Source organism: Cryptomeria japonica, chromosome 3 (assembly GCF_030272615.1).
Source record: "Cryptomeria japonica chromosome 3, Sugi_1.0, whole genome shotgun sequence".
In the NCBI taxonomy this organism is placed as follows: domain Eukaryota; kingdom Viridiplantae; phylum Streptophyta; class Pinopsida; order Cupressales; family Cupressaceae; genus Cryptomeria; species Cryptomeria japonica.
This window is the reverse complement of record NC_081407.1, coordinates 256,064,970-256,091,205: the sequence shown is the minus strand read 5'-3', so window position 1 is coordinate 256,091,205 and position 26,236 is coordinate 256,064,970. Positions and strand designations below refer to the sequence as shown.

General features: G+C 37.9%; 1 protein-coding gene and 2 non-coding genes across 3 annotated transcripts in view; all 3 read left to right on the top strand.

Moving 5' to 3' along the window:
* Nucleotides 1–217: 217 nt before the first annotated feature.
* Nucleotides 218–26,236, top strand: part of LOC131064144 (glucose-6-phosphate isomerase, cytosolic) — an 86,957-nt gene continuing 60,938 nt past the window's right edge. The window contains exons 1-11 of the mRNA XM_057998169.2: nt 218–415; nt 899–964; nt 1,081–1,157; nt 1,347–1,428; nt 1,590–1,637; nt 2,184–2,339; nt 2,447–2,543; nt 2,729–2,771; nt 3,123–3,190; nt 3,288–3,372; nt 3,498–3,546. Coding sequence (XP_057854152.2) covers nt 269–415; nt 899–964; nt 1,081–1,157; nt 1,347–1,428; nt 1,590–1,637; nt 2,184–2,339; nt 2,447–2,543; nt 2,729–2,771; nt 3,123–3,190; nt 3,288–3,372; nt 3,498–3,546 — 918 coding nt within the window. The 5' untranslated portion in view covers nt 218–268. The remainder of the gene's footprint in view (nt 416–898; nt 965–1,080; nt 1,158–1,346; nt 1,429–1,589; nt 1,638–2,183; nt 2,340–2,446; nt 2,544–2,728; nt 2,772–3,122; nt 3,191–3,287; nt 3,373–3,497; nt 3,547–26,236) is intronic.
* Nucleotides 13,107–13,178, top strand: TRNAV-AAC (transfer RNA valine (anticodon AAC)). Its single transcript has one exon. It is a non-coding gene; the product is annotated as a tRNA-Val (tRNA).
* On the top strand, nt 15,840–15,911 carry TRNAV-AAC (transfer RNA valine (anticodon AAC)). The gene has a single exon. It is a non-coding gene; the product is annotated as a tRNA-Val (tRNA).

The following is a 26,236-nucleotide window of genomic DNA, read 5'->3' as shown; positions in this document are numbered from 1 at the left end:
AGATTACCCAAATCAAAGATACATTCTATGTGTTGCCCACCTAATTTACCATAATTCCATTGTGACATTGAAAATGAAAGCAAATAAAACTAAAGAGAGAACTATGAAGTGATTAATTTCCATGACATGGCAGCCACGTGGAAGATATGACACGTAGACTCCCTCTTGTTCCTCCCCTGCCACAGATGTGGTGTTGTGATTTGTAATATTATATTGGAAAATAACGCACGATGTATTCAACAATTAAGAACATTGTTTAGAAAACTGGATGAATAACGCTTGGTGGCTGAAAAATATTTTGATATTCAGCGGCGTGACCAGTGCAGGATTAGCAGCATTCTTCGTACACCGTCATATAACCTCTTTGCCCTCCTCTACTGTAGCTCTGCGCTTTAGCAAATTATCAGATTCTGCAGTAAGTCTTTCTACAAACAGCTAATTGACTGTAATTTATCTAGAAAAAGTCTAGCATTTGGCTCCGATTGTTTTCAGTTGGTATTAAGCTTTTTCATTTTATTTTAATGAGGATCTAGGACTATTTTACAATGCTAAAAACCCTTGTATCCGTCTCTGGTGCATTTCAATCTTTAGATTAATTTAATACAATTAAACTGTATAACGGCTATATGCCCTAGCTTTTCATTGGAGAGACATAGACTTTGCACTTTGCATTGGTTATATGGACATGGAAAGGAAGCTGTTTCTGGGAATGTAGTATGTATGTGTGTTTCAAAGCAGATCCTCGGCTATTCACTGTGAATGGTTGTATTTACTGAGATGTTTCTCTGAGTAGAATTCAGGCCTCTTCATTTTCTGGGTTTGTCATTTGATAATTTTAAAAGCGGCTTTGATATGAAGTGCACATAAAGAATGAATTATGGTCGTTTTATCAATGCAGGCTGAAAGCCTTTCAATGGCAGAGACAACACTCATTCACACAACTGATGCATGGAAGGGCTTAGAGGTTGGTTTTCTTTAGTCTTCATTTCTTTTAGGTCTTGCTCTTAAAGTGGATGTGTGTGCTCTGGTTGCTCAATACTTACTGAGCATACTTAATTTGAAATTCATTCCATTCTTCAGGCACATGTTGCAGATATCCGTAAGACACATTTACGTGACTTATTGAAGGATGAATCCCGCTGTAAATCAATGAGCATGTAGGTTTTTTTTGGCTTTTGTCAGGTGTATGTTTTTCTATTTATTGAATTAAAATATTTGTTGGTATTCATTTTTCCATTTATTGTACCTGGTTATATTTGACACACTGGTAGAACTTTTTGGACTTTTTTGTAGCACAAATTAAAAAATAAAATAAAATTTGGTGTTTCATGTGTTTAACTCTCTAGAGAATATGATGGGATTACATTGGATTACTCACGGCAAAGAGCAACACAGGAGACATTGGAGAAACTTTTTAACCTTTCCAAGGTGACGTGCCATTTTCTGACTTGATCATAAGAGGGATCTGAGAACCATCCTTAACTTGAATTCGCAAATTTTTATTGAAATTTAGTCTAGAACTTGTCCATTATCAGTGCTAAAATCTCAGGTGCTGGAAACCTAACGACCTTAATTGTTTTTATAACTAGGTTGCACATCTGAAGGAGAAGATTGACAGAATGTACAATGGAGAGCATGTACGTTACCTTCATCACTATGCATCGTTGAACAAGGGTCCTGTTTATTTAGGGAGATGTTCAAATAACTTAAAAGGATTAGACATCCTACCACAGGCTTAGAGCAAAGTCTGAGATATTCATAATGTGATCTGTTGTTGGAAACACAAATAGTTTTTAATGTGCCTTGAGTTTAATGGTACCATGCACTAATGTCAAATGCCCAATATATATGGCAAACATCTTTTATCACATTTTGGCTCTACCAATATTTTGATTACTAAGCAAAACGTTCAGCTGTTATTTAAGCCTGGTTACTGCATGCTAAAAAGAACATGCAATTAAGAGTTGATGAAAATAGGAAAATTCACCTGATAAAATTTTTGAAATCTGGTAAAGGCTAGTTGGATTACTTTCTGTTACAAGTCTCATTGTATATCGTTATGAGCATTTGGAGAGACAATTTAATAGGTTGTATTCAGGATCCATGTTCATAATCTTTATGTGCTTCTTTAGTCTGTGCAGGTTTTTATTAATTTGTTATCTAATAATTTATAACTATGACAGATAAACAGTACAGAGAATCGTGCTGTGCTTCACATTGCACTAAGGGCAGCCAAGGATACAGTTATTAACTGTGATGGGAAAAATGTTGTTGATGATGTCTGGAATGTTCTTGACAAAATTAGTGAATTTTCAGAAAGGTTCCGGAGTGGTGCTTGGGTAATGACAAAGTTTGAGTAAGATATTAATTTTGCAGGTTTGAGCTAACAGGAATGAATTGGCTATGATATATTACCACTGTTTTAGTAATATTTAGAAATTGACAGGTAGGTGCAACAGGGAAGCCACTCAAAGACGTTGTATCGATAGGTATTGGTGGCAGCTTCTTAGGGCCACTCTTTGTGCACACTGCACTTCAAACAGGTAGAGTAATAATATAAATCTTCCATTTACTTTTCTGATTTTCTTCTGCATGGACCTCCATCTCTGTTTCATTAAACAACTTCTTAGAACTTTTCTTTTATGCCTCATTTATTTTTCTATTTTACAAGAAGTGTGACAATAAATTTGGGTGGTAAGACTATAATATGTTATACAAATATTTGCAGATCCAGAGGCAGCAGAGAAGGCAAAAGGCCGTCAGTTGCGATTGTATGTAGGCAATAGCATGTCATTTTCTTTTTTTTTCAAGTTGACGAACTTTCAAGTGCATTGCTTCTCCATATGTTTTTCTCTAAAACTTTTTTTTAGTCTTAATTGTTTGGAATCCATACAATAAATACTAATAGTTTAGGTATTGTATATGCAGTATAAATGCATAAATTTGTAGTTATAACAATAATTGTTGCAATCATAGCATGCCACTGTATTACAAGTGAGAGAATATTCTTCTATCCAGAAGCGATATTATCTTTTTATCATTTTATGAACTATTTATTATCAATGTAATTTCCTGATTTTACAGACAAAATTCTTTTGAAGCTAAACATTCCTCTTATGCAGTTTGGCAAATGTGGATCCAGTTGATGTAGCACGGAGTCTTAATGGTTTAAATCCAGAGACTACATTAGGTCTGTTTTATCAATGGATGTGTTTGAAAAAATTCTAGCTTATTCAATGAACATTGTATTCTGTTATTTATGAGAATCCTGTAATTGGTTGCTGTAGTTGTTGTTGTCTCAAAGACATTTACAACAGCAGAGACCATGCTAAATGCTAGGACATTGAGGACATGGATTATATCTGCCCTTGGGTGAGTTGGGGAATTAAGGATATGGATTGAAAATGTTTTTGATGAATTCTGTTGGGAATTATCATGTTGTATTTACATGTTGAGAACTTGAGATAGCTTACAAGCCTCCATTGGCACATCTACAGGCCTGATGCTGTTGCAAAGCACATGGTGGCAGTTAGCACAAACCTCAAGGTATTCTTTTATTGGATTCAATAATTTTTTCTTCAATATATTTACTCTATTTGCATGTGTTCTTTCTGTAATGGTTGGTTGTCTTGGTTTCTTTTGTTTAAAAATATAATGTTTTTCTGGTTCAACTTAACCTGGCATATTATCTCATATGTTAGCCAATATCTTTAGCTTGAAGTAGTATTACATAGTTGGAAGTTGTGGCATTTATCCATGTCCATTTGTATTTATCCAAGTAATTTTCCTCTAAGTAGATATCTTGTTGATGTAAACTTGTCAATTTTGGCAAATGGTTATCATCCAAGTGTCGTTGCCTTTGTTATTACACATGTTTTAATAATGTAGTCCTAGCCCTAGTCTTTGTTATTATTTAAGTAATATAATAAATTTTGTACCTAGGCTCAACATATCGTTATACTTATGTAATAATGTTTTGTCTACCTAAGGTCAGTGAAGAGTGAGGTCACGAATCAGACGTTGGTTAATTAGGGTATAGTGAGGGAAAGCCCTAAATGATGTATATAGGAGTGCTCTTCAATGTAAAAGACTAGGATTATTCTTGGCAGCACCATCAAATTAACTTGATCCATCTTAGAGGGGTTGCATGATAAACTTTCTTCCTTTTGGCCAATTACTAAGAAGAATAAATTTTTTGTTTTTCAAGGGTAAATGCTTTTGACTCGGAGCTATTGTGATGCCCCAGCCTGAGATCGTGACTGTAGTAAGGAACAGATACCAAACCCTAGGCGGCTGAATAAAAGAGAGCCGGCACAAATGAAAATAAAATTTGCCCATGTTAAATTAAAAAGAGGGCAGACTAGGATTGAGGGGCCAACTACTAATAAGGAAAATTATAAATATTTAAATTATGTCAATTTCTTTAAGAAGGTTGACTGAGCCTTGTTTGGAAAGTTATGATTCTTGCAAAAGGGGAATGGGGTTTCAAGAAGAGGTGTGACTCCCTCCAAATGGGAGATATAAAAGGAAAAAATAGGACATTTTTACAAGTAGAGCAGACTTAAGGAGCAGACCTTAAGAACATAAAATTGCAGAACTTATGGGTGGAAATGTCAAAGGATATGAACAGAAAATTACATCGTGGAGCAGATTTAAGAGTCCCTTTGAGAAGAATCCAGATTTCAATAAGAAGCAGTTAAAAAATAGAGAAGGGAGTAAGTATTCAATCTGAAATCAGGTATCAAGTCAAAAGGAGCAGACTCTGATTTTATATATATGCAGTCTGAAATTAGTGGAGATCTATCAAGCAATAAATCCAAGCAACATCGGTACTCATAAGAGAGCAGATCAGTTTATAAGATAACAGCAATCAAGCATATAAATCAATCAGACCAGAGGATTACTATATATTGCAGACAATAGCAATCTTATTCATCTTTGTGGTATGCAGCATGATAATGTTTTTATTTATAATTTCACATATTGATATAGGCAGTAATATGTATGCAACATAATAATATATTTGGTGTATAACCTCTCATATATATTGGATATAGGCAATAATGTGAAACATCTAGATTCCTAGTCTATTCATCAAATTGCTGTAATCAATCATGATGAGGTTAGTAACGGAATACAAGGAGGGAGATTTGATATGAGATCCTCTTCTAATTATGCCACCTCATGGTGGATGGCTGGCAGCCTGCCACATGAGGCCAAGTGGGCAAGGTGTATACCGCCCTTGGGCTTAAATGGGAAGGATACTGTGGGCACCATACTGTGGTTTCACCTCCAACCACTACCATGGTTGATTGTTAGAATGAATTAAAAGAAGTCTCAATCATAGGAGGGTGAATAAGGTGGCATGAAAAGGGAGGGCAGAGACAAGCCCCCACTAAGTACACCACCTCATGATGGATGGATGGCATGGGGCCAAGAGGGATGGTATATCTGCGCTTGGGCTTAGTGAGAGGATTGCTTCAGGCACTCTATCATGTCTCCTCATCCAAGCTCTATTATGCTTGAACCCCAATAATGAAATATAGATATTGTATGTTTTATTTAAATAAGATGGTTATGAATGTATGTTCTTTAACCCTAGCAAAAATGATTGATTTTATGAATTATGTTTTTGATAATTGTCTAACATGGTTGCAGGATCTCAACCAGGATCTATCTTGTTTAAACAGTTTTTTTGGGTAAAGATATAATCTCTGACCATATTACATTTCTTGTTTTTATCGAACTTGTGATTTCAGGGCAAAATTTAGGGTAATCCCAAAAGGGGACATTACAGCTATGAACTAGTGAGGTCACAAAATGGAGACCTCATCCCCAACATAATAACTCAGTAATACACCCCAATGGGTTTGAACCTTGGTGGCAAGAACCTCAACACCACAAATTATCCATCAAATTATGCCAATACCAGCTCTAAGAAGAATAATTGAACCCAACTCTTCTTGTTTCCTTTAAAGATTTATTGTTTCTTTCCAATCATATCCTCCACCCAATCATACTCAATGCCGTATCCCAAAGGTTTTGATTGACCAATGCCAAGACTACAAATGATCTTTAGAATGAGTTGCCAATAACTTAATATATATTGAAATTGTTAAAAATCAATTCCAAATGTCCATCATGTAATCATAGTGAAGAATTAAGTGATTGTTTAAAGAAGCCTTTCCATCTAAGGTGCTTTAAAGTGAGGATCTTAGTGTGGCAAACTGATCAATTAAAGAATTTTGCCTTAGGCCAAGCTTTGGAGGTCCAAATCTTACCCCAAGAAAAGGAAGAATTGCTTGCTATCCTTGGATTCACTAGCTTGTAGTAACCCTCCTTCATAGAGTAGATGCCATTTCCATTATGAAGCAATCCAAACCAGTTTGCTTATTACTCTAGATCAATTTGATTCTATGTAGAAGGAAAGACATACTAGATAAGCCCTCCATGATATTAGGGGGCCTTGGAAGAGTTTTCCAAAACCTAGATCTTCCAAAAGTCTCTGCCTTTTCCTCTTGGTAATCTTTGACCTTTGGTCCCTATCTATCTTTGAGATTGTAATGCTTCAACTGAAGCACCAAGGGAAAACCCTAATGGAACAACTCTTTTTTTTGAAACAATGACATGGAAGATATGACAACATGTCACACTTGCACTACAATGTACACACAAGTGTCATATGAGACACAATGACACAAAGGTAACAACAAGAATGACCTCATCAATGCACAAGCATGGTGGCATCAATAGAAGACTTAACAATCATGGGACAAATACACCATGATGAACCTACGAGAGAGGGTACAACACTTAGACAACGATCAGGTATTAACCCACGATCGTGTTCTCTCACAACATGGCATTAGAATAGGATGCGAGAATCACCAACCTCCAATCCACATCTAAACATACTTTACAACTCAACCACACATTTGGAACCCAACACAAATGATGGAATGCCTAGAAGCTAATACTGTCAATCCACTCAACAAGACCTAAGGCAACATCAAAACAAGGGCCAACCTTCACAGGCGTTTGCATAAATAGGAGGTACAAACTCTCCACCCTCTTTAACAACGATAGGTCACTTCCATACAACAATACACTTCCCAAGGCAAGGAGATGCCATAAATCTTGATGTATGACACTTGTTGACAAAACGACGTCATAGGAAGACTCTTGAGGTCAAGGCAGATAACTTTCATATACAAGGTTTCCTCGAAAAACTATCAAAAGATAGGATTGGACAATGAAATGGAGCACTAGAGGACACTAGTGCCTAGAGAGGACACTAGCGCCTTGGTGTTGGAGTCCAGTTCTAGTGTTGAATTCTCGACAAGGCATTGTAGTCCCCATAGGGCGTTGACGTCTAGATTGGTGAGCAAACCTAAGCTAGGGCTTGGATAGCAAGACATGCCAAACACCTCGGAACTAACCAAGATTGCACTTGATGAATGATAGACTTAGAAAGTGACAAAATGACTTAGGGCCATTCAAAGAATTCTATTCCGTAGGCACACAACACCTAAGACATGCATAGGAGAAGGCATGTAGGGTTATTGTGACCTCCTTGACGCTCCCACATGCTGCCCTAAGCAAGATGACCAAGGGAAAGGTGTGTACCACAATTCCCATTCACAACAAGGGCTTACAAGAGGCCTCAAAACAGTCCAAAACAACCTGACTTTCAAAGGACAGTCATCTAGATACTTGACTAACAGAGGATGCTTTACAACACCATCCAAAACATTGCCAAGATTCATTACATTCATTTTAAGCCCAAGTTAAAATGTGCCTGTATTAACTTTTAACCCAAAATAGGAAAGCTTTGAGAGCATACAACATTACATTTGTGCTTCGCTTTAGCACCGAGGCACACAAACGAGATACAAAGATGGCACTACTTAGGTAGCACAATACAATCTGCCCTTAAACAGGAGGTCCCATGACATACCATTATATTTTACAAATGAGGACTCAAATGTCCTCTCTTCATCATTTACAACATGTATTCAAAATGTGAAATGAGCCTGAAATCTGAAAGACTCCGATCTCTATTCTGTTAAATTCAAAGATAAACTGATTGCAAAAGGTAGACTCAGAAATAGAAAACATACAGGGCTAGTAACTCCAAGTTACTTATAGATTATCAAAATAGATAATAATAATTGCACAGTACATAATATTAGCAGCATGATGCATTCTTGAAGCTACAAATCCAAGAGTTGATTCACACACAGGATCTGATATCACTCAAAATATCTAAATAGCAGTAATCTGACCTTACATATCTTATTAGCAGAAACACCTGATGGGCCAGAACTCTTTCAGAGAGCTCAATATAGAATTTGGCAGGGTGCTGTTATTCACTTATGTGTTAGGAAAATAGATCGCTGCTGACTCCCTGTTGATTCACTGTCTCAGACCTACAAATATAAATGGATTGCTAACTGGCACCAACAGCGCTGATGCAAAATGAAGAACAGAAGATGAGGTGTTGTCCCACCTTCCTGGTCTCTGAGGTTTCCATTTCAATGGCAGAGCATTTGTTTAATGCAAATTGAATAATAAAATTCTGCTGTCTTCCAATGAATTCATCTCCTTTAAATAGGCGCCAGCCACACTAATCCTCCAAGTCGGTCCAAAGGAAATAAAAATAAAATTGTATCATCCAGGTCGGCCACAAAACAAAAAAATAATCATCCCAAGTCAGCCTCACAAGGCAAAGTAATAGAAATTAATAATATTGCCACAAGTCGGGCCTAGGAGTGATTTTATTAAAATTAACAATATTTAATGTTTATTTATAATTATAATTTATTATTTATGTAATTAATTAAAATAGTAGCAAAAAAAACGGCCTCAGCTGTTCTTAATCAGGGACATTACAAAATGAATAAACCAGCTTGAAGCCATCTTCGACTCCAACCATGATCCTCTAATCCCCAATGATGGTTTCCACGCCATCCAACCTTGTGGAATCAAAAGATCCACTCCCACAGCCCTAGGAGATAGTCGTACAGGCCACAAACACACACTCACACCAAACAAATTGAGAGAGGGCTTACACACATGCTATACATGGAGCATACATGCGTCACATGTAGAGCAAAGTAAACCAACATCACTAGATGGATCAAATACAAAACCTCTCTAGGTACTATTGATGTGCGTTTTATGACACTTCAAACACAAAATAAAATATTGAATACTTTATCCTCTCTTGAACAAAATCTTCTTAAATGCTGAGTGCTAGGATCACTTGAGATGAGTCCAAGGTTTATATATGTCAGGTTTTGATGTGTGGATAGCTTCAATGGTTGATGTGATTGCTGCTCTTCCAAGAGGACTTATGTAGTTGTTCTTTAGGAGACGAATCTTTTAATCACAGGGAATGCTTTATGAGTCTAATCTTTCAAATGATATGCAATGAAGCTCTTTACCTACTACTACTACTACCACTACTACTAATGATCGCTTGATAAAAAAAGTGCAAAAGGGTTTGAGGGTTGAGGAATGCTAAACTAAAGCTAAGAATGCAAGGATGATGGATGATTTCTAGTGAAATTCAACTAAGCTTTGCTTTGACATGCAAGGAACAACTCCACAACTCCACAAAGCTAGTGTAATCTTCAAAGGTAAGCATACGATATTCAAATCACCACCAATGACATAGAGACCATCAATGTGATGCATATCAATGGGTAAGTAGCAATTGAAGTTAAGCTTATAAAGAGTTCATTTAACCACACAAGTATTTAGCAATCAGCGAAATACAAGTAGTATGAACATAAGAATTTCACCATTAATCATCCACAATAGCTTCCATCCATCTAATCAACACCATCTAATCATGAGGATATAACAAGAAACCATGCAATATGTAGAAGAAACAACACATTCCACCATAAATTCAATGAAAAGGATGTTTATTTACAAGCTTGGCAACGATTTTTGCCGTCGCCTCATACTCTACTCCTAACTGCTAATTGCTTGCTACTTGCTATTGAACTATTAACTATTAACCTTTACAAATGAGAGAAAAGAGCCTTTTATATTGCTCTCAATACAATTGAATGGCCAGGATTAAATCTACATCAATGGCCAAGATTGAAAGATAGAAACCCTAATTAGGGTTTGTTACACCCATTACATGGCATTTAATGCTTGACCAATGATAAAATTACAATAAATAGGACATGTCCTTCTTTGAATTTTGACCAATAGATGATGAGGGTAGGTACCGTTGATGTGTTTTTTATGCACAATCTAACACATTAAAATACCCAAAAGTATCTTATCCTCTCTTGAACAAAGTTACTCAAATGCTGAAGATTAGCTTAAGGATCACTTGAGTCAACTCCAAGGTTCATAAATGTCGGGTCACGACGTGTGGATAAGCTCAATGGTTTGATGTGATTATGCTGGAATCACAAGGGACTTACGTTGAATTGTTGAATGCTTGAATTGCTGGAACTTAGATCCTAAGTACTTACTTGGAGAATAAAGAAAGAGCAAAAGGCATGGGGTTTAGGGAGTCTCTATTCTAATTTTAAGAATGCAAGAGAATGGGTGAATGAATTGAATGGAATCCTACTGGGCAAGGTCTCACCATCAAATTGAACAATTTGACACAAGCTCAGTGCAATCTTCTAAGGGATAATTCAAAGATATTCAAATCTTTACCACCAAACATTGATTACCATTCAAGTTAATGCATAAGCAATGGATATATAACAATTTGAAGTTAAGCTTATATCATTCTAGTTGACCACGCAAGACACACTTACAATCAGCAAGAGGCTAGTGGTGTGGACAAACGAATTTCATCATTAATCATTCACAACTTCTTTCATCCATCTAATTATTCATCATCTAACATGAAGATCCAACAAGAAACCATGCAGTTTGTAAAGAAACAACACATTCCACCATAACTTCAATGAAAAGGAAGTTTATTTACAACTTTGGCAACAATTTCGCCTTCTCTTCCTCCTCTACTCTAGCTGCTATCTGCTATTGAACTACTAACTATTTTCTATTTACTCTTAACTATTCTTCTATTCCTTCTATTAACCTTTACAAATGAAGAGCTTGAGCTTTATATAGAGAGCTCATTACAATGAATGGCTAGGATTGAATCTCCATCAATGGCCAAGATTTTACAATGAAACCCTAATTAGGGTTTGTTACAACAAACTCCATCAATGAAGAGCTTGAGCTTTATATAGAGATCTTGAGCTTTACTATTCTTCTATTCCTTCTATTAACCTTCACAAATGAAGAGCTTGAGCTCTTCAATTAACCTTTACAAATGAAGAGCTTGAGCTTTATATAGAGAGCTCATTACAATGAATGGCCAGGATTGAATCTCCATCAATGGCCAAGATTTTACAATGAAACCCTAATTAGGGTTTGTTACAACAAACTCTATTCTACCAATGAAATAATTACAACACTTTGACACATGTCATCTTTAGAATATTCAACCAATAAATAGTGGGGGTAGGTGCATTGGAGTTTGTGCCCCCATGTATAAGCTTGATTCATTGAATTCGGACATGTTGATGTGGAACTCCTTGATTTGGTGAGTGGTGACTGGGATGACACCTCGATCTGCACTTGTAGATCATCACGAAGAAATGTTGAGCAATATCTCTTGATACTCAACATTATCCAGCTTCAACAATGATGATGATGATCTTTTAACTTTGATTAACTCTTCTGAAACTATCCTCTTGAATGTCTCGGTGCAAGGTGTAAATATTGACTTCCTCTTAGTTTTGGATCTTGAGACTATCTTGGAATGAATCCTTGATGTCATAGCTGCTTTGAGGTGATTGTATGACTTCTCCTTTTTATGAAATCTCTTGAATATCTTGAAGTCCTCCCTTCCTGCTGTTGGTGTTGTGGATCATGTCCTTGTGTAAGCGAATCTTTCTTGTGTAGTCACCTTCCTAGATGTCCTTATTATTTGCTGATGAAGTTTTCCTCTTGAAGACATCTTCTTTGTATTTTGACCTTGATATTGAAATTTTCTCTTTGAGACACTTGTTCCAATCTTCCCCCAACTTGGTTCTTTTGATTTCTTTCTTCACCTCCTGCAAAACAAACAAATGAGCATCAAACACACATGATATACACCTTCTATATAACCTCCTAATTTGATATAATTTCTAATTTTATGTGATTTGCAGGTTTAATAAGAGGAGGTCGCCCCTAAGGGTGGGCAATGGAAGTTGGAGCAATTCCATCACCTCTTCAGTAATTGATCTCTTGTACCTCATTCATTCCTTAATTTTTTTTAGTCTCCTTGTGCAAAAACCATCAAACTACCCTCAATCAGTGCCTTAGAAGTGAATTCGCTCTCATGAAGGAGCAAAGGCAAGTGATTTCGCTCCTCTCAGGGAGCAAAAGAAGTAGTTTTCGCTCCAAAAGGGGAGCATTTTCCAACACAACAGATTTTGGCATATGCATCTCTTTCAATGAGCAAAAGGGAAATCCGCTCCTCCAAAGTGGCAAAGGAAGTGATTTTGCTTCAAGGTCAAGGCAATGGAAGTTCATCAAATTCAATTATTAAGCTAGATTTCCACCTCTCATGTCTCAAAATCGCCATCTATTCCATGTGAAATGCTTGAAATTGTCATCAAAATTGCCTTCGGATGATTTTCGCTCTCAAAGAAGGGCAATGGAAGTAGAATTTGCTCCTAGCAAGGAGCATTGGAAATTTTTTGATACATAGCCAAAATTTCAACCTCTTTTCATTCCATCATTTTAAAACTTAAGTTTTCTATCCTTCATGCGTGAAAATGTGTCAAAATAACCTCAAGAAGAGCCTTGGAATCAACTTCGCTCCTATCTAAGGGCAAAGGATGAGCTTTTTGCTCTCAAAGGGAGGCAATGGAACAAGAATTCGCTCCTAGAGGGGAGCAAAGGAAATTTTTTGGTACTTAGTCAAATTCTTGCTCTCCCTTCATTAATTCATCTCTCATATTCAAGCTTTGTCAAATTTCTTCCAAGCTTCTTGAAAATGATTTTGCTCCATCATAGTGTTGGTGTTGGAAATAAGCCACACCCGGACTGACGATGGACTGGTCCAAGAGGGGCCAGTAGCTCAGTGGTAGAGCACTCCAGCAACATATGGAAGGTCCTAGGTTCGAGTCCTAGCTGGTCCATGTCTCAACATGGTATCAGAGCGGGTTCCTTCTATTTTGCCTAACCGCTTGAAGGTAGATCTTGTGCTTTTGAGGGAGTTCAATCAAACTAATTTGCAATCTGAGAAATCTAAGTGCAGGCAAAAGTCGATTACCGAGCCTATCAACTCAGTCGTGAGCATTGCATATGCTCTGCGGCGAGTAATGACTGTTGAGGTGCCGATGATCGTCATAGATCTGTCATTAGTGCTCAATGACAGATTTAGTCTGATGCCTTGGCGTTGAAAGTCTCCAAGCCTGGTATCGAAATGCTGACGGTAAGTAGAGTCGCTATGAACATCTCTGTCCATTTTAACATTCTATATTTGAATTCTTCATTCGGGGAGGAGAACATGTTGTGGAGGATTCTCTTCGGCGATCGTAACATTTTACAAGCAAATGAAAGTGGCGGAGATCGCTCACTTCACGACGCTTGTGGCTAGAGACATCGACAAGGTGGCAGCAAGCATTTTGAGGATTCAACGAAGCGACACGAGTCGGTATGCGTGCTATCGATTGCTTAGTGTAATGGAAGGTTGAGATAGAGCAACAACATAGTGGCGAGTTTTGTGATGATCACATTAAGCTGTACACAAATGTGAAATGTGTGCTTATGGGGACGAAAGCGAATGGAGGCACCTCTGATCAGGAATGGTGGAGAAGGCCTCCGTGCAATAATGCCTTGCAACAACTCCAACATCATCCTAGAAGCTTCGAGAGTCACATGAAGCATTTGTTTCACTGAAGCCTGCATAGGCATCGGATGATATTGCAACTGAAGGTCTAGTTATTCGAGTTCTTACTTATGTCGCTCTTGAAGATCATCTAAAGTTTGTCCTAGGATAGGCACTGCAGCTTAGCATTTTGGCACACCCTGCTACAAGTGGATTTCTGTCACATTTATGTGGTTGGTCCATCACTTTGCTGTGGATGGTATTAAAGGCAATTCTACAGATGATGCTTAAGCTATGCTTGAAGCAGATATTGTGGACATATGATGAGTGATGGCGAGGGCCAAAGGCCACGCAGCCATCAGATCATCACTAGGTGCTTCGGTGTGATCAATCCAAGTGAATGGAAATTCCATTGCTGAGCAAAATTACAAAAGATAAGTACTCTTTATGTTTGAATAATGCTACATCATTGAATAGTGAATCATGTATTGACTTTTCCCCTGACTATCATTATCTCTCTCTGAAATGCTTCTAGGACGAATCAGAGATTGCATTCAAGGAAGGAAGATTGCTTGCATTTCTTCGCAGAGGAAGAATCAACATTTAGAGGGAGTCTGACATATTGTCAGAAGTAACCTTGGATGAAGAGATCAAAAGGTTGATATCTGCTTCAGAGGGAGCTTGACATGACAATTTAGCTTCAGAGGGAGCTTGACATTTTAGCTTCAGAGGGAGCCTGACATTTCAGCTTCAGAGGAAGCCTAACATTCTAGCTTCAGAGGGAGCCACGCCATCATGAAGATTTGGTTAATGCATTTTTCTCTGTGATGGAGAAATTTGAGGTGAAAGCCCTTGTTAATGAGTTCTTCTTTGTGAGGGAGAAGATTGAGGTGCAATCCCTTGTTAATGAGTTCTTCTCTGTGAGGGAGAAGTTTGAGGTGCAATCCCTTGTTGATGCATTCTTCTCTGGGAAAAGTCTGAGGTTAAAGCCCTCGTTCCACCCTCTGCGAGTAGGTATGGTGGATCCACCCTTTGCGAGTAGGCATGGTGGAGATGCATTCTTCTCTGGGAGAAGTCTGAGGTTAAAGTCCTGGATCCACCCTCTGCAAGTAGGTATGGTGGATCCACCCTCTGCGAGTAGGCATGGTGGAGATGCATTCTTCTCTGGGACAAGCCTGAGGTTAGAGCCCTCGTTCCATCCTCTGCGAGTAGGCATGGTGGTAATGCACCCTTCTCTGGGAGAAGGTTGAGGTGAAAGCCCTCTTCCACCCTCTGCAAGTAGGTATGGTGGGTATCATGGAAGAAATTCCATGATGTGCTTGTTCACCCTCTGGGAGTAGCTATGGTGAACGTATTATTCATGGGAGTAGCCATGGTGGTAGTCACTATGTGACTTGGTTATTTAGAAGGAATCCTCCCTAGCTAAGAGGGAGTGTTGTTGTGTAGCTAGGTCGGATCCCTTCTAGGGCCGACCTAGTGCACAAAATGACAAGTGTCCTGTCGGCCTTGGCATTTGGATATCTCAGTTGTATGAGTCTAATTTGGGGCAGGCCCTATTTGGGCGAACCACTTATGTGTAACTTGTGATTAAGTTAAATGTAACTTGCAACTAAGGGAGACTCATATGTAACTTGTAATATATAGGTCTGACCCTATCCTTGGCGCCAAAAGTATATGGACGACTTGAGGTCTATTAGGAGGTATTGATTCATATATATGCAAGGTCATGATTGCATCATAGACGATAAGAGCTTATCGTCTATGGTTGGGAAGGCAACAGATCTGATGTTTGCCTGTGGTTAACGAGCACTACCATAAAATTAACATGTTATCAGAGCCAGGTCCAGGCTAGGAGCCCCAAGCTTTGTCAAATTTCTTCCACCAAGCGTCTTGAAAATGATTTTGCTCCATCATAGTGTTGGTGTTGGAAATAAGCGACACCCGGACCAACGATGGACTGGTCCAAGAGGGGCCAGTAGCTCAGTGGTAGAGCACTCCAGCAACATATGGAAGGTCCTAGGTTCGAGTCCTAGCTGGTCCATGTCTCAACACATAGAGGCAATAGAAGTAAAATTCACTCCTGATGAGGAGCAATGGAAGGATATTTCGCTTCAATCAAGGAGCAAAGGAAGTCATTGCAATTTAGATACTTAGTTCAATTTTATTCACTTTCCTTCATTCCATTGACTCAAACCTTTAGTTTTTAGCCACCCATACACGAAAACATGTCAAATTGACCTCAAAGAAGGCATTAGGATCAATTTTGCTCTCAACCAAGAGCAAAGGAAGCAAATTTCGCTCCTAATGAGGAGCAAAGGAAGTGCATTTCACTCCTAACAAGGAACAAAGGAAGTCATCTCCAAGTTGACACTTAACTCACTTTCGCTCACTTACATTCACTTTCTCAACTCAAATGCATCAAACCATGATCAATGTGAGGTCTAGAAGCAAATTCGCTCTCATGGGAGAGCAATGGAAGAATATTTCGCTCCAAAAGAGGAGCAATGGAAATCCATTTCGCCCTCAATCTTGAGCAATGGAAGTGACTTCTATCTTAGTCTTATCAATTCGTACCTTAGATTTAACTTTCATGCACAAAAGGTTATCAAGTTACCCCCCTATGATCGCTTTGAGTATGATTTTGCTCCTAACCAAAGGTAATGGAAGGGAAATTTGCTCTCAAAGGAGAGCAATGGAAGTGCTTTCCTCTCCTAGAGAGGAGCAATACCCTAATTCACCATCTTCCCTCCATTCCTTAGCCAAAATCATGATGAACTTCACCTCTTCTATGATCAAAATGGTGTCAAAGGCATTAAAACTCACTCATTCTCTTCAAATGTGCTCAGGAAAGCAATTTCGCTCCTAGATGAGGTTAAAGGAATTGGTTTTCGCTTCTAATGAGGAGCAATGGAAATGATCTCCACACTTAACCTCATTCAAGGTTCCTGATCAAGGATTGAATCCTTTGCTCAAACTAAGGTGTCACATGATGATTAGAGGCAACTTTAGGTGATTTGGAAAACGTGGAGAGGGATTTCACTCCTAAAGGGGAGCAATGGAAGTAAAATTCGCTCCTAGACCTGAGCAAAGGAAATTTTAGCATACTTAGTCAAATTTTGCTCCCGGGTCTCACCTCTCATTGAAATGTAATTGGGTCACTTGGAGGATCAAGAAAACACTTGGATAGTCGACTAGGCTTGGCCTAAAGGGCTCCTCTATCAAACTCTTGACTTGACTTCTCATCTCACATTACTTCATTTCGCACCTCACAAAAGGGCTATTCACCTGACTCCTGGCTTCTTGACCAACTACACCTCTCCAATGCAAAGGTTAATAGCAAAAGACTATAACACTACCCTCGAAAGCAAAAAATAGTGGGGTCCCAATTTGCAATGGGGCGATGTGTGAATACATCACAACAGGTACATCGAACTTTGTGCCCCAATATGTGGTAGTTATCCTCTTTGTTGGATGAGTTAGGTGCCTTGAATCTGGACATCCTAACTTGGGATAAGTGATTAGGGTGATAGATGATGACTAGGCGCCACCTTAGCTTGCTCCTTGTAACTCATCACAAATGTAGGTGATTGAGGCATATCTCTTGATACTCAATATTTCCAAGCGCCTGCAGTGATGAATGTGATGATGATGGGAGATACTCCCAAATTGCATCATCTTCTAACTTTGATTTACACTTTTGGACCTGTCTCTTGTCTTGATCACCTTTGCATTCTCTTTCTCTTCTGTAGTAACTCCTTCCTTATGATGTCTTGAACTTGTCCTTGCATTGCTCTCTTGCTGTACTGGCAATAGTTCTTGGATTTCTTGAGGAAATTCAAGATAGTCATATCTTCCTTCCTTTTATTTGATCTCTACACTCGCCTTGAAGATGCTGATATCCTTCTTTTTATGATGATGAGTCTTTATCTCTCCCTTGCAATGTTGATGAATGCTGGAGTGTTCATCATGTGGAGCAATCTGCTTCTTTGCCTTGTATAATCTTGTGAAATCTTCCCCTTTGAGCAGCTTCCTTGTATGTTTGTAGCTGTGGGATATCCTTCTCTTTCACTCATTCATCAATCCATAATGCTCCTTTGCAGTGGTAAACAACCCTAATGCTGTCTGTAATCTGCACCCTCATCCTTTCCCTTGATCATTCCTGCAACATAAACAAAGAATACATAAAACGTACAGGATATAGACAGATTTCTCAACATCCTCAATCTGATATGCATCCTAGGTGATGGTAAAATTGTGATTTGATCCTTGATTTCCATGTCTGATTTGGTATGTTTCAGGTCTGATTTACTGATATTTGAAATCTGATTATTCATGTTCTCAGTCTGAAAGTTCACCTTCTAGAGGTCTGATTCATGTTTTCACCAAACCTGCTGCACTTCACCACTAACTTAGGTCGGGGATTCTAAAAGATCAGGCATGTGCTGGGCTTTTGAAGGGATCAGGCATGTGCTGCGGGGAAGGAGTGATGAGAAATGTGTGGCTTGTGTTGTTATTCTCCTTTATCTTTAGGACTTCTTCACTTAAATCTCTTTCAAAACATTTTCATCTTCCTTCACCACATTTTTTTCTCAAATTTTTAAGTCATCTTGCTATATCGTGGATTTGGGATGGTGAGGAATATCCTCAAGATCTGGTCAGGGTTTTTGGAGGACAAGGAACATGCCGTGGTTTTGAGGTCACGAGGAACATGCCTAAGGAATGGTCGGGGATTTGAGCTTGTGATGAAGGTGCGGGGCCTTTTGGTGCTGCAAGAGAGGTGCTCACTTAGACTTCTCCAAATCATATCTGCTTCAAGCACTTTCACCGTCATCAGCTTCATCTCTTGCTTGATCAAATATCAACATTGTTCCTTCCATTGCTAGGTCATGGATCGTAGGGACACAATCACCACCCTCTTGCCTGGCCATGGAATTAGAGTAGTGAGGAATGTTGCTGTGGATTTGGAGCAGTCAGGCATGTGGCCGGGGATCAGAGGAGGTTGGGCATGTGTTGGGGATCTTGGATGGTGAGGAACATTGCTAAGAATGTGCTGTGGATTTTGAGGAGCAAGGAAGGTTGGATCTTCTGATGGATGAAGAAGGTGCCAGACTTTTGGGGCTGCAAGGAACATTACCAAGGATATGTCGAGCTCTTGAAGGCATAAGAAATGTGCATCTTCATTAATCTCATCTTCAACATTGAAAGCTCCCTCACTCCATTTTCCTCAAAAACTTTTTTCTTGATTCACCAAGGTAATGATATCCAAGCTTCGAGACTTAAAGTCATCTTGCTAGGTTGGGGATTTGGGGCAATGATGAACATATCGGACTTTTGAAGGCACGAGGAACATTCCCCACTTCGGTTAGTTTTATTGGACCCGGCCCATCCTTCCGTACTCACTAAGGCATTGTCTTCATTTGATTATTCCAAGTCATGGATTGGGCATGTTTATGCTTCATCTTTTGATAATTGCCTCCATCTCCTTCCTTGTCCTTGACTTCCAAGTTCTGACTTGAGGGCATTCACTTGCTTGGCATCCTAACCAGACTATCACCCCTAAGACCATACCTTGACCTGACCTAGAAGTTGCACCACATCCCTCACAAACAAAAGGTTAATAGCTCAAGAAACTACTGCCGAGCTAGATGAATAGACTAAGACAACTAACCTACGAGCAAAAAGTGGGGGTCCGCATTTGCAATGAGGTGATGTGTGAAATGGTCACAACTGGTACAAACACCAATGGCATAAAATATAGTACTCACATTGGGCACAATCACCAATGGAGCAAACAATAAGTCCTCATTGAGCAAATTCATGAATCGGATAAACACACAAACCTGATTGGGAAAATTCACTAATGGCATAATAAAAAACACTCACATTGGGCACACTCACCAATGGAGGAAAACACCAAAGCTATAAATACAAAGCACACTGGTTTGGTAAGTGGATTTGTGTACACCTCTCTAAGATACAAGGTTACTCAATCATACAAGTCCAGTGCTTCGTGAGCGGTCATGTCTTCTAGAGATATCCTAAGCCTTTATGAGCAGTCGAAGCATGACAGGGCATCCGTTATCTTGGTTCATTTTATTCTCATGTTTCATTAGTTATAACTTAATTACAAGACTTCCCAACAAGATATCTTGGTGGCACCATTGTGCCCTGATAAACGTTGGAATCTACTCCATTTTTTTTAATTAACATGTACCTCCTAGGTTCACATTCACCAAAAATAGAATGTGGCACAAAAAACAATGCAATAATTTCGCATAAATTTTTTTATCTTAGAAAAAGGAAAACATGATCTCAAGATGATCCTTATTAAATCCACGAGGGAGTCATCTTTTCCCCCGTTACAAAACATCCTAAAACACTTTGAGTATTCAAATTATCTAGAAATTTTTACAAAGGAAACCAAAAAACCATAATATTCCCAATTCCACTATTGGAGAAAAGCTTGAAAATTGAAATTTCAAATTTCAAAATTCTAAAAATACCTTGTGGCTCTAAATATACCCAACACATGTTTGAGGTCAAATTCACATTTCAATGATTTTAAAAAAATGCCAGTGAGGGCTCGAAATGGAATTTTCTCAAAAATTTAAATAAATTTAAATCTCATAATTGGTCAAAATTGAATCTATGCAGGAAGTCCTATGCTCCCTTAAGAGTGAGCATGACATCCAATTGAAAAATGTAAAAGAGGAGAAAATAAAGAATTACCTCAATCTTTAACACACCAAAATGATGAAAACTCACAAATTTTCCAACTGAAGGAGAAGAAATCTACACACCGATCACAATCCCATTCCTATTCCAATGAGTCCCATGCAACTCCATCCACTTCCAATCCAAAGAACAAGATTTGCTTGCAAAAGGTTTTTGGAGAAAAACCAATTTCCTTCCCAAAATAATGAATGAATTAAAATGACCTTTCTTTTCTGTATTAGTCTATTTCCCTTTTCATATTTTTCTAACTTTATTTATTTTGAATTCCAAAATTTTTATTTAACAACAAAAATCATTTGCCTTCATTCATTAGCAATCATATAACAACATGATCAAATTGAATATAAATACACCATTCCCACCCCAAGAATTTTTTGAAATTATTGAACTAAATTATATTTTTTTCCCAATTTTCATGGAATAACCCATTAGTATAAAAACAATCTTTTAAAATGTAGAGATCATTTAAACATTTTACCTCAATCTGATATCAATTTAAATATGATTAAATCAAGCAATATGCAACTCAAAATGTCTTTATGAAAAAATACAAAATTTAAGAAATCAAATAAATCATGCATAAATTGGCATTTCATGACAGATGGATTTTACAATCATTCCTAACTTAGATCCGGTTTAACACCAATCAAATACATCATAAATTGCACTCAGATCAAGTACAACAGGGTTTGGGCAATAAGGGATTGCCTAGTGTGACATCTCTTATACTAGGGGTTGGTGGGTGGATATAGTTACAAAATGCGGCTTTGAAGATTGGGAGGAATAGAAACGAGTCGATTGGTTGCTTGTCGGAATCAGCCCCCTACCTTAGTTGGAAGGGAATAGGAGGATCATTGTACAAAGCATTCTACATCTTTGTTGGCATTTGCTCACTTGCTAGATAGTGGGATATTGGAAGGGGTCGATCATTCAGTCTAATGACTCCAAGGATAAGGATTGTGGGTGTAGTTTCACTGTTGGGATTTGTAAAGACTTTTTATTAAATTGATACTTACAAAAGGAGACAAAAGACTCCTTAAATAGAGACCACAAGTCAATCTTTCCATAACGGAAACAATCGAGAATAGAAACATGAAAGATAGAAAGGAAACTAAACAACTAATTAAGATGACAAATATAGAAATATTACATTACTATTTTAATACTCTCCCTTAATGGTCATCGTACTAAGTACTAACTACTCTATGAAAGACTTAACATAATCTGCAAGTCATTTGGCCATGAATGCAAAGAAGGCTTCCCCATTCTCTTCAGAATGCTCTGTGGCAGGAGCCTTTTAGACTCTAGTTCTGCAGAACTTCTGGATATGACCAAGAATACCACAATTCTTCTACCGCAATCCTTCCAACTTGATGTTGGGTAACAAAAGCCATCCCTCCCTTTGTCCAGAAACATCGAGATCAGCTTCTCAAAACCACACAAAAAACTCATTCATGATTTTTTCATTGGAAAAAAATGAAAAAGCCCAGTAAACAACAACAACAGTCATGATTTTTTGCGGAAAAAACTGGAAAACTTCTAGCAGAAAAAGAACCCACGAGTTTTGTGTGAAAAATCATGTAAAAAACCTAAAAAGGGCAAATCTGAAATATCATGAGAATGAGAGTGCTGAGAAGGGCAATTCTGAAATAATATCAGACTGCTGCATTGCGCCTGATCTGAAGATTAATTCCTTGTTAGACTTCTATGAGCGATCTTAGATCTGTTTTCTCTTGTTTGAGTGCTTCGATCCTCCTAATCGATCTTCCTTGATGTAGGTGTATTGCTTGCTGATTGTTGTTGATCTGTAGAATGTCTTTAGGAATAAATGTTCTTGACCAATTGCCTGATGGCTTCCTTCCACCGCAGCCCTCTCTATTTATATCCCACTATTCCTTTGAAGGGAGATGATTCTTGTGAAGAGACATGCCTCTTACTTAACCACTGATCAATTATTTGTTTCTTTTTCTTGATTGCACCTCCTTATGTTTTATTAACAACTTTAATTATCTTACAATGTTGCTGTTTGTTATCTTTGTCTGCTATTAATATGATTGCTGTTCATCCTTACCTGATCACTGACTTGTTATCAAGTTCACTTCCTTAAAATCATTGGTTCTTTTTTGCTTCATTCATTACTTTCTATCCTTTCCGTTCATGAGAAGAGTCTCTTTTGAGGCGGGGGCATGACATTTGTAGCCTCGTTAATATTTTTCATCATTTCTTGCTAATATGGTGACCAAACAATGTTGAAAGACAATCCATTTAAATGATGCATCTTGCAGTGTGTTAATTGACAATCTCAAGGTTCCTTTTAAATCACCTTTTGTAATGTTCCCTTTGTTCTCTTATGTATAGTGGGTTCTTTTTCATGTGTGCCAAAAGTGGGCACTTCTCTAGCACAGCTATAGGAATTCTAAGAGGGGGGAAAATAAAGGTCCTCATTGATTGAGATCCTCGCTTTGCCAAAAGTGACTTGCGCTAAGGGCATCTTATTCTTTTACTTGCTTCTGCTCTCAAATATATTGCAATATTCTAGATGTTGGCATGAATGCATCCTTTTGGTCTAGGCAAGAGTTGTTCATGTATGTCTACAATCGCACTTGCTATAAATCCAAACATACACCCCACTACCTAGTACTTGCTCTATCATGTCAACACAATTCCACAAGGGTGATTTGGGTTGGCCCATGGACTAGAGCAAGCAAAGGGAATGAAGGATGAACTCTATCCACCATTGGAGCTTTCAAATTTAATCTCAATGAAGATGGAGATGTGATTATAGGAGTCTTTGTTTCATTCATTGGAGGAGTGATTATTTCATCCATTGAAGGAACGCAAGTGGGCTTGTTGGACCCAAACTCATTTAACATCCCATTAGATAGAGTAAGAGGTAATGCTCTAAGTTTGTTAGAGATATCTGAGAGGGTTTTGAAGGGGTACTTGACTTCTTCAAAGAATTTGAATAGACAAGTGATGGGGAAGAACATTTCTCCATCAATAAGCTTGGCTCATAGATTAGCGCTTAAGGCTAGAGCAATCAGCAACCATGTGGGTATAGGAGTCTTTGTTTCATTCATTGGAGGAGTGATTATTTCATCCATTGAAGGAACACAAGTGGGCTTGTTGGACCCAAACTCATTTAACATCCCATTAGATGGAGTAAGAGGTAATGCTCTAAGTTTGTCAGAGATATCTGAGAGGGTTTTGAAGGGGTACTTGACTTCTTCAAAGAATTTGAATAGACAAGTGACGGGGAAGAACATTTCTCCATCAATAAGCTTGGCTCATAGATTAGCGCTTAAGGCTAGAGCAATCAGCAACCATGTGGCTTGTTGCATAGCACTTGTGACAATGGAAAGCAAGGCCCTCATATTCCAAGGGCTTCTTACATGAGCAATCTCACACTTTCAACACTATATTTGCTAGGAGATCATCCAAAATATCTAGTTCAACTTGTAAGTAGGATAAAGTAGTATGGGAGAAAATAGAGGTTGCCACATTTGTAGATAGAAATCTCCATAGGGGATCACATATTGCTACAAAGCGAAAGTTCAGCCAAAATTGGAGAGGGAGATTTGGAAGCTAGATCTACATTAGAATCTTATTAAAAGATTCCGTCAAGGGATTGAAATTAGCTAACCAAGGCTTCATGAAGAATGTATGCTTATCCCAAAACTAGATCCAGTCTTTAAGAATAAAGTCTCTACCCTTGGTAGATTCAAAATTTCAAATACTTCTATAAAAACACCTTGCAAACAAGGGTGAATTTCTAGACAATGCTCTGCAAATGGTTTCTATGTAATGTCCTCAACCAAAAAATAATATTACTCTAGGATGTAGAAATTAGATTCACAAATGCTATACCAAATTTCGCCAAAAACACCAAAACTAGCTAGCGAGTCTTGCACATAAGAAGCCAATTTCAATGAAAGCTTCAAGAATGCATTGAAACTGATTTTTTCTGATATGAGAATCATATAATCAGGCCTGAAACTGATCTATTACAGCAGCAACATAAATATGTTCAAACTCCAATTTTGAAGCAAAATCCACAATAACTATTACAACCGAATACCACCAATGTCATTGTAAACATGACAAACTGATTTTGTTTGATTTCCAAATGAAAAGTACAAAGCATATGATCTTATACAAGATTGCTAACAGCAACAAACCTCTTAGAATACATCTAGATCACTTCAGCAACATTAATAAGCCCCAAACACAAACAATGGAAAACTACTCGAACTGCTGAAATCTTGAAGCTCCAATGCAACCTCTAGATCAAGTTGTTCTATGCGAACAATGGGGTTTTGTCCACTATCCACCTAAAACTCATGGGTTTCCGTCCACAAGTCTCCAATCTCCAATTGGTTTTCGTCCACTGATGAATTTTGCTGAACATGAAGTTCATACAAAGAGAAATTGAGAAGTAGAAATAGCATAATGATCCATTTTCCCAAATATGCTTTGTATTTATCTTGTCCTTGGCCAATTTGGTGGGAAAATCAATAATGAGAAATATTACAAATTTCCACGCCACTCCTACTTTCCAAATTTGCAATTGGTGGGAAAATCATTAATTAGAAATATTTTAATTTCCCACTCCACTCTTGCTTTCCAAATTTGCTCTTGGTGGGAAAATCATTAATTAGAAATATTTCAATTTCCCCTTCCTCTCTTGGTGGGAAAGTCATAAATAGAAATATTTCAAACTTCCCATTATGGCACAAAATCCAATTCCCCACTAATTGTTTCCAAATATTTAATTTAATATTTGAATGTCCTTTTAATATTGATAATATCTGGACATTCATAAATATTAAATTAATTATTCTCCCAAAGATTGTCCAATTAACCCATAAAAGAATAAAATGGGTTAATATTGACCAAGATCCATTTTTAGTACAAGGGGACATGACATTCTAATAACTTGACAACCGTTTGTGCATCTCAAGAACATTGGGCCATAATCAATTGGAATTATAGATCAAACCATTGATCAAGAAAAACATCTCTCATTTGAAATCTTCTTGCCCAAAAACTAGAGTAGGGGGAACTATAGAGCACTAAAGGGGCTTTGTCCTTGCTATTCTACTTCAAGCCTTTATTTAAACTTGCATCCTTAGAGCATGTAGTTGATCCTCCCTGATAACATAAGCAAAGAACTTTGAAAAAAGTAGGAACTATACCTTGAACACGTTGTTGTAGGGAAACGTGTTTTCGACCCCCATGGGATGCGTTTCCCATATTGGAAATGCATATGGAGACATCCTTGCTTATAGGAAATGTCCCATCCATGAATCCTTAAGTTTCTAGTAAAAAAACCTACATTGTGTGTTGTTAAATATAAATAGTAGAAAGATCAAAATGAAAACCCTAAAAAGCAGCACACAAAGTCATTTTTCTGTGTTTTGTGTAGGCGTGAGGTTGTTTGGACAAGTTGAGTAGATGCGATACTAGCAAACAAACGAGTAGTTTGACCTAGATAGATACAAATAGACTTGACCTAGGAGAAAATTTGAAAATTAAAAAATGTTGTGTTGTTAGGGTTGTGTGGCAATGAATAGACTTCCATTCGTATAAAACTTGTGTTCACCTTCCCTATGATTGTTTATCAATCTGATA